This window comes from Hippocampus guttulatus, chromosome 11 (genome assembly GCF_054856545.1).
Source record: "Hippocampus guttulatus isolate MCC_2025c chromosome 11, RoL_Hgut_1.0, whole genome shotgun sequence".
Classification (NCBI taxonomy): Eukaryota; Metazoa; Chordata; class Actinopteri; order Syngnathiformes; family Syngnathidae; genus Hippocampus; species Hippocampus guttulatus.
Window position 1 is genome coordinate 6,291,833 of NC_141271.1, and position 13,708 is coordinate 6,305,540.

General features: G+C 42.3%; 1 protein-coding gene across 2 annotated transcripts in view; it reads right to left on the reverse strand.

Moving 5' to 3' along the window:
* Positions 1 to 13,708, reverse strand: part of dgkg (diacylglycerol kinase, gamma) — a 103,051-nt gene that overhangs the window by 78,538 nt on the left and 10,805 nt on the right. The window contains exons 3-13 of one of the 2 annotated variants that reach the window (XM_086123877.1): positions 9,945 to 10,095; positions 6,977 to 7,039; positions 5,597 to 5,848; positions 4,291 to 4,443; positions 3,913 to 3,962; positions 3,599 to 3,673; positions 2,856 to 2,975; positions 2,661 to 2,778; positions 2,485 to 2,573; positions 1,961 to 2,077; positions 126 to 224 (exon numbers count right to left, since the gene is read on the reverse strand). In XM_086123877.1, coding sequence (XP_085980003.1) covers positions 126 to 224; positions 1,961 to 2,077; positions 2,485 to 2,573; positions 2,661 to 2,778; positions 2,856 to 2,975; positions 3,599 to 3,673; positions 3,913 to 3,962; positions 4,291 to 4,443; positions 5,597 to 5,848; positions 6,977 to 7,039; positions 9,945 to 10,095 — 1,287 coding nt within the window. The remainder of the gene's footprint in view (positions 1 to 125; positions 225 to 1,960; positions 2,078 to 2,484; positions 2,574 to 2,660; positions 2,779 to 2,855; positions 2,976 to 3,598; positions 3,674 to 3,912; positions 3,963 to 4,290; positions 4,444 to 5,596; positions 5,849 to 6,976; positions 7,040 to 9,944; positions 10,096 to 13,708) is intronic. The other variant, XM_086123878.1, reaches the window with a different exon arrangement.

Here is a 13,708-nt window from a genome sequence, read left to right on the forward strand (position 1 = left end):
GGCGTTTCGTAACTTGAAAATGTGTTCAAATAAGAGACGTTCGCAAGTCGAGGTACCACTGCATATCAAAGTACTGTTGTCTCCACTGTAATGTGGTACAATAAAAAGTGTCGTCTGTGACTCACCAGGACGACGGGACAAATGTAGGAGGGTAGCAGAGTATGGTCCCTCAAGGCTCCGCCGTCACACTCTGGCTTCACATGGGATGCACATTTATTGTGAAGCTGTGGAGGACAGCAAGTCACGCAAACAAACGTGATAATACAGTACATCTATTTACCCGTTTTCTATCTATCCCCTCATGAGGGTTGCGTGTTCACATTTACACTTATGGAGAATTTAGGGGCTTTCCCTAACCTGAAGATGCATATTGGGGAGAATGATGGAGGAGGCCGCAGTGTTTGGGAAAACGCAAGCGTAGAGTACTAAGGAAAATAAATAATACGTTCCTCATATTTTTGAACAGTCTTGAGAAAAAGACAGTGATGGCTTTGGCCGTCAGTTCTGGAAAGCAACCATATGATGTAAAAGCAAATCAGCGAGGTCATCTAGTGGATATAAGTAGTATTGCATCTAAACGTAGCACAAACAGTAAGGAAATGTGTGTTTCGTAGATATTTTTCTTTATTGTAAAAAATGCTTCCTTCCGATAAATTTTATACAATTTAGAGCCTGTTTACATCTCTTAAAAATTGTACCATGCTTGCAAGGAACCTGCATTTGTGGAATCTGCAAGAGTGCTTACCATGTGGCTTGCGCCCATGAAACATAGGACTACTTTTGCCAACTACTGTGAACTGCTGAGGCAGGTCAAGAAAGACATAAAGAACAAACGCAAGGGTCATTAGTTAGAAGGAGTCATCTTGCATCATGACAACGCAAGGCCTCACACAGCAGCCCAAATGGTGCAGACCAGGGGTCGGCAACCCAAAATGTTGAAAGTGCCATATAGGACAAAAAACAAAACAAAAAACAAATATGTCTGGAGCCGCAAAAAAATAAAAGCCTTCTGTAAAACTTACAATGAAGGAAACACATGCTGTATGTATGTAGGAGAATGGACTGTCTCAGAATTGTTTGTTATTCATTCCTTTGTTGTGTGTTCACAAACGCCCCCATAGAATTTATTTTGTGATTTCCTCGCTTTATTTTTGTTGTTGTTTTGGTGCATTATTTTCGCTTTTCTCAGTGTGAGTGAAGTGATCATTAATTTCCGTTTTTCGGAGGCTGTCTTTGAACGCCTCTCGAGTCTAACGAGAAGAGAGAAGGCACGGAGTCGGACGCAGACGTGTCTGCATTTGTTGAGACTGTTAAAAGCTTAATTAAGTGTACGTTTTTAAAAACCAACACCACAGCTCTCCTTTTTCGGAGCTGCAACATATATCTATATCTATTTGAGCTATATTAGCCTACTATCAAAATCATTTTCCATTTTCAAACATTTTCTATAAAGCTCCCGGGAGCCACTAGATGTCGCTAAAGAGCCGCATGCGGCTCTGGAGCCGCGTGTTGCCGACCCCCGGTGCAGACCATCAATGAGCTGGGCTGGAAACTGCTCCATCATCCCCCTTACAGCTAAGACCTTACTCATTCAGACTTTCACCTTTTTGGTACTTTAAAAGCATTCATTAGAGGCACCAAGTTTGAAAGTGACAATGAAGTCAAAAGTGTTGTGAACGACTGGCTGAGACATCAGTCCAAAGATTTTTACACTAAGGGAATATGGAAACCAGTGCACAGATGGGAAAAGTGTTTGACAGTACTGGGAGACTTTGTTGGAAAAAAAAGCAAGCTTCTATCTGTATTAGAATTCCTTATACCGAAAAATTCCCCTTATTCATTGAATGACCCCCATATATAAACATTTTTAGGGGCCATTAATTATTCACAGATTTTCACTATTTGAATGGTGGGGGCAGACTGTACTGTCAAATCCAAGCATCCATCCATCATTACTCACAGTGATCTGGCACCACACACAGTGGAGGCCGGTCAGGCCCTGGTAACATTTGATGCTCCGGTGGCATCGGTCACATTTGGTAGGGGAGTTTCCCTCCATCCATACGTGCTGCATAGCCTGGAGACACACACAAAAACACACGCACGCACACACACACACACACACACACACGCGCACACACACACACACACACACACACACACACACACACACACACACACACAAGCACAAGCAGGTTCCTTAAAAGTATAGTTACTACTTCTTGACGTCTTCCCTGTACAAACATTAACAAAAAAACGCTTACTTTTTCCTCACCAAAAGGTGTCACTGGACAAATTTTGGAATTTTGCTGTAAGATTCAGAAAACCTTTTGGAGTATAGCAGGAGGTGGACCCCTTAACAAGTTTTTGTCATTGTTTTAGTTGTCGATTACTTTTCTACCGCCCGAAGTACTCTGGCACCTTTATAAACATTATGAAAAGGTCTCTGATGAATTACATTGACTTGTTTGTGCGTGCACTTACGTTGGTGTGCCTGCGAGACTTGGCGTAGGTGCTGATGCAGGCGGCGATGTCTTTGGACACACAGCGCTCGTGCACCGTGTACTTGCATACTGTCCAAAAAAAAAACAACACACTTTTTAGTGGTAACATATATGTAACATATGTGTACGTTAGCATAGTTGTGGACACCCACTTACAGGAGCAGCAGAGGCCCTGCTTGCGCACACCCAGTAGCATGGTGTGACAAAAGTTACAGTAGGCCGGTTTGTTGAAGTGCTTTAGGCGCCACACGTGCTGGCCGTCCTCCTGAACATTCTAGTGGGAGGCATGAAAATGACAAAATGAAGACAATTGATATGTTTGGCCTGTGAACCAGAGAACTGCAGACACACCGTGTCCATGCCGAGCAGAACCAGTAAGGGGATGGTGGTCAGGCCTCCTCGGATCCACTCTTCCAGGGTGACAGTGCCATCTCGATCGTAGTCGATCTCCTCCATCATTTCCTTCAGAATCTACGGCGGCAGAGGCAGAAGAACTGAGGCACACTTTCTACCTCGCATTAGGCTTGGTAGAGATTTATATGTCAATATATAGTGCAATTTGCAAAATAGCTAACGACTAGCATTAAAATGACCAAATGATTGGCAGTGGACACGTGGATGTGTTGTTGTTTTAAAAAAAATAATCTTTAATGTCCTTTAATTGAGTTTAGAAAACAGTTTGAGTTGGAGAAGGCCTCATTGCCATCTTTCCAAGAGGACAAACCACCTAAATGACTAGCTTAATACACGTCAGAGACTCATTTGACCCATGCTATGGATAAAACAGTACAACATTTGGATTTTGATCGCACAGATGGCAAATTTAGTGTTAAAATTTGTTTGACACGCATGACAGAGTGGAATGTTAAAATTAAAACATTGCTCGTAAAGTTGCTAAATGTTTCATGACTATTTCTATATGCAAAATGGAATTGGAAGTCACTCGGTATCACAGGATTGTGAGAAATGTGCTCCGGTTGGAGAGTTCCACTTTACGAGCCACCCACAGGGCACCTCATTAAGTACACCAGCATAATCAACCCCCCTGTGTAGTTATTTAAAGTGGCAATAAATTTGTGTGCTCTGCTGCTCACCGGCTGTAGCTCTGTCGAGTCCCACTCCAGATACTCGGCAACGTGTACCATCTGATTGATGATGCGGTCCAGCTCCTACCAAAGATCCCAAATAGGACAAAACAAAGCATTGTAGCACATGGATCACAACCTCTCACAAACATGATGTAAAGATGCTACGATTTCCATACTAGCAGCAATGTTCTGTTTATGCCTCGGAACCTGGCTAGCATTAAAATGGACTGACCATTACAAACGATCTTAATATCAACATGGCGCCTGCCGACCAGCATCTATTCTTAGCTCAATGGGTAAGAATGGAAAGAAAAACTCACCGAACTGTCCAAGACGCCGTTGCCGTCCGTGTCGTATAGCCGGAACATGACTGGAAGGAAAACGTAGAGAGAGATATTTTTTCCTGAGTGACCAGGAATGTCAATCACTAGAAATATCTCCACTGAATGGAAATGAATCTCTTCAACTTGCACCCAAGTTCAGTGGGGCATTAACATGGGCATCACGCTATTGTGAGCCAGCTAGCTGGCCCTCTGAGGGGGATTTGAAACCTGATTTGTTCAAGGAACTGTCCAGTAATTCGTTACACTGGTCAGAACAACTGTACTCATCCTTAAGTTGAAATGGCAGCAGAAAAGGGATCCTCCCTGGCACTAGTTTCCTCCTCACATCCAGGTCCCCCCCTGCCTGTCACTCACACTCCAGCTTGTCCTCCGGCGTGCCGCGCTCCAGCAGGGAAAGGTAGCAGACGATATCCTTCAGGAAGACCACCTGCGGCACTGACTGGGGGTATCCTTTGTGTGGCGACGGACTGCTCCGCAGCAACAATTGCTTCTCCGAGTGGCTTTTCTCTGTCAATGCACAATTTTTTTTTTGATCAATCCACATATCAAACAGCAAGCCAGATGCAGCACAGTTGTGCAATCACATTACTATTATTGTGCATTTTTCATGTAGCTCTTGTACTGGATCTCATTATATGTGTATAAGAAGATTATTTGAAAGACCTTCCCCTAGTTTAAATTTGATTCATGAGACACCATTACCATATATTAGAGACACACTATATCGTCCAAATAAAAGATATCTTATCTTATCTTAAAATAATGACCGGAGTCAAATTTTGACAAATGTATCATTTTGCCTTCAACATCTCTTCAGGATGCCCGCTACCTCTGTTAAAGCATCCTTAGTTCAACAGATCATTCAATTCTAGGCCTGAAATGAAGTTATTACTCCATCAAATATAATCAGGATGTGGTTCAGTTTTTCGTGTTTTCTGAAAAAAATGATACAGTATAGGCAATTATTTTACGAGGGTGACAATATTCTCAATGACATCATTATCAATATCATGTGTGCGCTTCTTCTCTGTGTAATGTGCAACGAAATTTGTAACCCAGTGTCTAAATTGAATTTGACCATGAGGATTAAAATGAGTAGAATTGGAACATATAGACTGAAGATAAAATGGAAAAGAAAAGTGTAAAAAAATACACAGTTTGTTCATCATGATTAATTTATGGTGGCTCCTTAAAAAGCAGTTTTACAACTACAGTGAAGCTGCTGTGAAATTATTCATTTTTTGGGGCGAGAATAAAGAATACATGCCTGTGAGCATTGTCTGTCTACATGGTTTGCTGCACTGTTTGTGTTAGTCAAAGAATCACTTAAATACTTTATAACACCGCCATATGGATGCTATTCATTGGATATAGAGTCTTGCTTTCTTTGTTAGCATTAATGAGGCTATGTGCCTGGTTTAAATACGCAAACTTTAACTGTCTTTGTTTGTCACGTGTGACTTTAGACTTCATCTGGGAATAGCGGTAAACAGCTTTAGCCAATGTATCTTGAAAAATGTGTCTCAAGGAAGTTTGTCATACATTCCAATGCACAAGTGGATTAAATAACAAATATTAATGGAGGCACAATTTTAAACAATAACAGTGGCAGGTGCTCTAAAAATTGGCGAAGAGTCTGAAGATAAATTGCCTGGCTAACCTTGTGAGCGTTTCAGGGGTGATACTGGCAACTGAGCAGGGCCGGCATTGGGGGTCAGGGCATTATTGCTGCTCTGGAAGGGCTTGACCTGCATGCATGGAGAGCGGTGGGGCCCCCCGGGCGTGTGGGCCCCGGTTCTGGACCGCTGCGAGGAGGAGCCAGATGAACAAGGAGAGGTGGTGGGCCCAGTGCCGCAGGCAAGCTCTGGCGTGTGTCGACCCATCGCCGACAGGATGCTTTTACCATTCATGCCTTGGACACAAAAGGAAGGGGTCCTTTAAGACGTAAAAAAGTGGAACCCCTCAAGCCGAACACAAGCCCTTAGTTGAGCTACAATAATGTTTTCCATTGGAAAATGATCATTCATTGGGTCAAACTGTCACCGTTATTCATTTGGTTTTGTAACGAGTAATGTTTTTAAATTTACAAATGCATGGTGAATACTGTTTGAGGGTTTTAGACGGGCATAATTCAGGATTACCTCACAAACACACCACTGAAATGCTCTAATTGCTCACTACTGAAATGCTCTTACGTTCATACAATACACACACACACACACACACACACGTGCGCGCACACCACACACACACTGCAGATTTTTTTTCCCGCTCACACACAAAACAACACCCACATACATTAATGAAATACTCTCACCACCACTGATTCTTTTTTCTGCTCACATACATCACTAAAACACTCTCATACGTAGTACCGAAAGACTCTCATACACGTGCAGCATGTCGTATAATAAATTACTCCGTTGTTTCTTGTGTGTGTGTGTGCGTGTGCGTGTGCGTGTGTGTGTGTGTGTGTGTGTGATTCACTTGTGTGAAAAGGAGCATTCAAGTAGTGTTTGTGTGAGTGAGCGGCAATCCTGAATTATGTCCCTGACAGCCCCTAGTGTAAGGCAAAGGTAAAGGCGAATACCCCTTGGACTGGTTGCCAGCCAATCACAGGGAAATTCTGAATCACTTTGTAAAATGAAGTTAACTACAAGAAACAAATAAAGAGAAATTGTTAAACACTAGCACATTAACTCTGATATCAAGTATATATACTGTATACCTATATGAAATGATAATCCATTGATGCTCATTGAACACATTTGGGGTGTTTGACTCTAAAGGTTCCTTTGACACAAAAAACAAGGGACATAACACAATGAAGCGAAAGAACATAACACAATGAAATTGCAAAGAGAAGAAACTCATCGGGGAGGCAGGCGGAGTTACAAAACTTGACTAAACAAATGGATTCCACAATGTTAAACAAACAAAACAAACAAAAATAAATCACCCATCAACACAACAAGCAGTATTGTTGGGTGGGGGAAGAGAAGCAGCTACAGCCAACCCGTCAAGGCAGGTCCGCTAGTACCTGTGATGGGGGCACAGGCCACCTCTGTGTGAATAGAGATACCAGCATCAATGGAGCAGGACTCTTTGAGAAGGAAACACATTGAGCAGCAATAAGACAACATTGATGCAGGATTATCCATACCTGTCAACGTTTCGGAGCGCCAACCTGTATAAACTACCGAAAAAATCCTTATAAAGAGCAAAAAATCCTTATAACATACCAAAGCATTTCATATGTTAAAATAACGGCAGAAAAAAACCCATGAAATTTTCAATGATATTTATTGTAGATCTCCATAATACAATGTCTGGTTAATGTCTAATCATCATTCTACTTAGTGGCATTACTGTGTTCAGAGTTGTATTCCTGCGTTACTTTTTTCACCAACTCCAAATCATTTGGAGTTGGTGAAAAAAACCCCGGAAATGTTCAGAATCCGTATGATTTGTGCGATACGGCCATATATGTAAGATTCACCACAAAATCCGTATGAACTATGGCTAAACCGTATGAGTTGACAGGTATGATTATCCGTCCTATTTCCAGTGCTTGACGTTTTCCTCCACCTTAATTCCATCAACAGCGCAGAAAATTTACATAAAACGTTGCTTTTAATGAACGTTTGTTGTATCTTTAATGGCCTTTCTTCTTTACCTGACGACACCGAAAGGCGGACTACACCCTGAACTGGTCGGCAGTCAGTCACAGGGCACATATGGAGACGTACGACCAATCACACCCATACTGTCACTGAGTGGGAACCGACCCTAAGCTGTCCGCTCACAGCTCATGCGTGTGTACCAGTGCACCATGAGCGACTTCGTGGGTTATTTATAATTCACCAAACACCAGGTGGCAGTGCAGGCCAAAGCAACTGTCCATCCGCTCCATTGAGGACTTGTCCTCATTAGGGTCACTGGTAAACTGGAGCCTATCCCAGCTGACTTTAAGAAAGACACCCTACCTAATCGCAGAGCACATATAGACGAACATTCACACCTTGGGACAATTTAGTCTTCAGTTAACCCCGCATGCATATATTTAGACATACAATCTCCAGACAGCTGATTGGACGCTCTAAATTGTCCCTAGGTGTGAGTGTGGGCGTGGATGGTTGTTCGTCTCTGTGTGCCCTGCGATTGGCTGGCGACTGATTCAGGGTGTCCCCCGCCTACTGCCCGGAGATGGCTGGGTTGGGCTCCAGCACCCCCCGCGACCCTAGTGAGGATCAAGCGGTTCGGAAAATGGATGGATGGAATCTCCAGACAAGCAGACAGGAGCTGGGATTCAAAATCAGAATTCTGAGCCGGGCGTGCCGACCTTGAGGGTACTGTGCTGCCCCCTGAAACAATTGTCACCAATCTCCTCTACTGAAGCTATTTATAATTTTACATATTATTCACTTTAGTCCACATAAAACTAACAAAAATCTACACAGGAAGTAGACTCAATTACAAAAAATGTATTTGTAATTGTTTATGAGTATGTTTGATATTCTATTAAGTTATAAAATAATCAATGTCATATAATCGATATAATAAAAATATCAAATGAAATTGAACATCCATCCATCCATCCATCTTCTACCGCTTATCCGGGGCCGGGTCGCGGGGGCAACAGCTTTAGCAGGGAAGCCCAGACTTCCCTCTCCCTAGCTACTTCTTCCAGCTCTCCCCGGGGGATCCCGAGGCGTTCCCAGGCCAGCTGGGTGACATAGTCACTCCAGCGTGTCCTGGGTCTTCCTCGGGGTCTCCTCCCGGTGGGACATGCCCGGAACACCTCACCAGGGAGGCGTTCAGGAGGCATCCGAATCAGATGCCCAAGCCACCTCATCTGGCTCCTCTCGATGTGGAGGAGAAGCGGCTCGACTCTGAGCCCCTCCCGGATGACCGAGCTTCTCACCTTATCTATAAGGGAGAGCCCGGACACCCTGCGGAGAAAACTCATTTCGGCCACTTGTATCCGGGATCTCGTTCTTTCGGTCACGACCCATAGCTCGTGACCATAGATGAGGGTTGGAACGTAGATCGACCGGTAAATTGAGAGCTTCGCCCTTTGGCTCAGCTCCTTCTTCACCACGACAGACCGATACAACGTCCGCATCACAGCAGACGCTGCACCGATCCGCCTGTCGACCGCCGAAATTGAACAAAAATTAAAAATTCATAGCCTCCGCAAAAATTAACATACTGCTACTCATACAATATTGATTACGTACACTTCGTACTGGTCAAAACGCTGACTAATATTTGCAAATAATCGTGCAAATGTAATAATTAATGCAAACTTTTTAAAAAACAATGATACATCAAAGTAATTAAAATATTGAAAATAACAAATATATCATCTAGCAAAAGCAGTGGGGGAGAGAGAAGTCTGGGCTTCGCTGCTAAGGCTGTTGCCCCCGCACTAGAGAATGAATGGATGGTGCCATCTAGTAATCATGCAAATCCTGTAAATCTCATATAGAAGTAATATAACTGAATCCCTTTAACAGTGACTGAAATTAAAAACCGAATTGTTCCCTATTTTTTGCTGTTATTCTTGCACTATTATTTCAATACATCCATGCATCCATCCTTTTTTTTTTAATCTGCTTTTCCTCACAAGGGTCGCTGGAGTGGGTGTGCTGGAGCCTATCTCAGCTGTCTTGGACACCCTGAACTGGGAACACATACAAACTCCACACAGGAAGACCGGATCTGAGATTTGAACCTACAACTTCAAAGCTGTGCAGAAGACGTGCTAACCACTAACTCACTGTGGTTGTGAATCATTCAGTTAAAAGTTAATATTGGTTTTGTTCACTATTATCATTATTTTGTTTCATTATTATGTTTCTTTTACTTAACTAGGAGTGCCGATCATTTGGAAGCCCCATTTAAGTTGATAAATGTTGTCCCAGGCCATGTTGACGGTTACGCGTTCAAGTGTCGCGTTGTATACTGTATGAAGAATTTATAAAATAAATGTGAGAAGAGCTCACCCAGTAAATTTCCTGCTGCTCGACAACGATCAGGCGAGGCAGCTCCCGTCTTGCTCTTGAAAGAGGTGAAGAGGTGCTGACACAGCTCTTCTGGGATGTCATTCTCCAGGTAGGTGGCCATGAAGAGACGGAAGCCCTCGTAGTCGATTGGCTGCACGAAAAGGAATATATTTTTCTTCAATCATGGCAAACTTAATTTTGTTGAATAGAAAAAATATAAATAAAAACATAGTTTGGTCTCAGCCTGTGTGGAATAAAGTCAATTGAACGAATGAAACAACTGCAAGACAATGAGCAATTGTTGCCAGATGGAGCTTCTGGAAATGTATTATACCAAACACACCGTTAAATGTACCTATTAATAAGTACACTGAATGGACGGACCCAAGCATTGGGATGCACCTCTTAAATAACAATCACAGGTTGGATTTGGTCCCTTGTTAATTCATTGTCTTTGGAAAAGGGTCTTCTCTTTTCCAAGTGCAAAAAGGATTGATACATGAGTATGGTGTGGAACAAGAACCCATAAGACAAACAAATGGCCATTATACAGTATGGTGATAAATTGGGTTCTTCGGGAAAATGGTTTAAGTCAATGTATTCCATGAATATACTTTCTGCAAATTTCATTTCCTGTCGGTGGAGTGACTCCCTGTACTTGTATCTACAAAGCTTGTGGCTTTAGTTCCTCAGGGAAATGTTTTAAGTCCACTCACTTACTCCATAACTGGTTGCACTTACTTTTTGTATAAGTGGATTGTGTCCCAATATGTATTTTCATAGACTGTATGAGTGCAATCCTTGAGGACCATTAATTTTTTTGCACTTTTCATTTCCTGTCGGTGAAGTCTGTCCCAATGCTTTTGTCAAGTTAGTGTACATTGTTGGAGTTTCTATGTCACTGTAGTCTTACGATGCAGGAAAGCATGACATTGTGTGGCAAACAGTAAAACAACAATGACCTAGGAGCGCAACAAAAAGTGGAGAGTGAGTATAAATGGTAGCCCTCATGCACGATGAATACCTTAAACAAATAGAATACGTGTCACAAACAGCTGAAGAATTGTTCCCATGGTGGTGCATAATATTAACACCAATTAATAATGCACTGTCAATCGTTGCATGTATTGGGCCAGTAAAGCCTCCCCCCTGCTGCCACTCACTGATGTCAGGTTACGCTGAGCAGAACGTTGTGAATGTTGACAGCCAATGTACATGCAACCCACTGACAGAGAGACCAAATCCACACAGCATGCACCCCGAGCACCACCTGGGCCAAGCCTTACTTTGTCGAGAACATCGCGCTGCTGTTTTATGTGTGCATAAGATAGCAAGCAAGGGAAAGAAGGACAAAATGATTCAAGATGATGTCATTACTCTCCATAAATGTTTCAACCAGCTTGTCCAGTCAAAAGATATAATTAAAAAATGCCCCAAAAAAGTCAAAATCTAAGCAGAGATGTTCACAGACAATATTGTAAAATAATCAGACCAATCCAGAAGAATGCACAAAGAGCTGTAGTTTCAATTAATTTCAATGGGGATAGTAAATATAGGTGCAATCTTGTGATTGAAACAAATTAAACTCATAAGTAAAAGCCCAGCAGTGTTTCATAAACTCTAAGAGAAGGAAATCACATGGGTGCCTTGTATTTTAATTAAATATTATTCCATGAGTTCTATGATAATATCCATCAAAACATCAAAGGATCCATCCGCTGCACACCAAACAAGGTAAAGTGGATCAGGTTGTGCACTTTTGGATTTGGAATGGAAACAAGTGGTTGTGCGATGGGTTCAGACCCCCGTCATTCACGAAACATCTTCCCCTCAACTTGCCGCTGTTGGTTTAACCCCGCCAGCTCCCAAAGAGACCACCACCGCCACTCTTCTTTCCTTTTTTGGTAATACCCAACAGCAGATTTTAATTTGCCGTGCATCGTGCGATAAGTCCACACCACACAGGAATACACAACTGCAGCAGTAGAAACGGAAGAAGCTGTGTCGATTTTATTTTTTTCCCCCCCATAAATGGATCGCTAGAAAATCAACATCAAGTTGTGGAAATTGTCTCTATTTCACTATTTTTTGCACGTGTGTTGTTTACATTTTCAAGATAAATTGAAGTTGAAAAGCAGTCTTTTTTCCACTGGTCTCTGGGTTGTGAAATCTGTGGACAGCTAACTTTGGTTGCTTTACCGCAATGCAAGGTGATGATGTCATGTTAGCGAACAGGATTTGCATTCTGCTCGCTCAACTGGTCTCTATGGGCCAGGTTTATTCATGCTCATGTTCATGTCAACTTTATTGTCAAATGCGCTACATGTACAACATACAGCACAGATGAAATTTCTTTCCTCAGGAGAGAGAGGAGCCGCTGCGGGTGCCCGCATCGCCATCAAAATAATTTTATACCGTATACTAATGTTTATTTGTTGTTATTGATTCGGGGGTTTTTTTTGCAAGACACTATTTCTGTATCACGTTTTTCACTTTTTGCGGTTTACTTCATGTTATGTGGAGGGGATCTGCAACTGTATTACAATGTAATTTTGTAATTTTTATTTTTCCCTTTTCTGCAACATGTTTTCAACTTCCTCCCAAATATTCTGAATGAGTTCGAGTGCGAGAACAGAATGTGAACTTTCGGCGAGGAAAAAGTATGAGTAACAGCACCAAAAAAAACTTGGACTTAGCATGTCAGCGTAGCTGGCCGTTAAGTGTGGCTGTGCTGAAACACATCGCTTCATGCAAGTGTTGCCCCGCTGCAGTGCACGTCCAAAAAGTCCCGCCCCACCCCCAAAGTCCGGCCCCCCTGCCGCTAGCGTCCCACCATGATGGTTCATGGACACGGGTGGACAACAGCATGTATATCAGTGATTCGCAGCTAACATAATTGTGGAGCCCCATTAAAAATGAAGAGGGTTCTTCATGACATGGGCAGTCACCAAGATCGCCTGAATTTGACACTGACTTGTCCTCGGCACTCTCAGTCGCAGTGTCAGATATATGGTGTTCTTGTTAAGAAAAACATCATTTACAAATCCCGAAAAAAGATTCCTCATCTGGTATTTTTAATTTCTTTTCTTTGCTTTGAAATGCCTTAAAATCTTTTGAGTTACAAATGTGCTTAAATATCGTCACTATACATTCTTTTAGACATTTTAACCCTTTCATGCACGCTGTAACCTGATAACATGACAAACATGTCCACTGTAGTAACCGCTGTCCCTGAAAGGGTTAATAATCTACTTTTGCTCTCTCCGAGCTGCAAATGTCTTTGCCGTTCTCTTTGTTAATGCTTTTAGATGTGCTTATGGTTGTGTGAAGCACATTGAGTTGTTCTGTGTATGAAATGGGCTCGATAAATAAAGTTGTCTTGCTTCACCCCAACCGATGATGATCTTTCATGGTCTATTCACACCCCCTCTTGGTGGAAAGTTGACACTACAATCAGTGAAATTTTCTACGTCGGTTTGCACGTTTTCAGTGCCCAAGTAATTGATGGAATAGTCGATAGTATAATCGATTCCAAAAGAGTCCTACTTCTCACAAAACAATGAACAGCCGGACACATGCATTTAAAAGTTTCGACAAGGTCAAATTGAGTTTACCCGTAAAGGTGAGAGTGTATTTTACCTTCAACCAGAGATTTCAAAATCAAATACCCCTAACTTATGCAAGTAGTGTATGTGCTGCTTTGGCCTCAACCGGCTTATGTCAATGTATATTAATCAAAATGAACAGTGCTCTTTTTTAGAGTG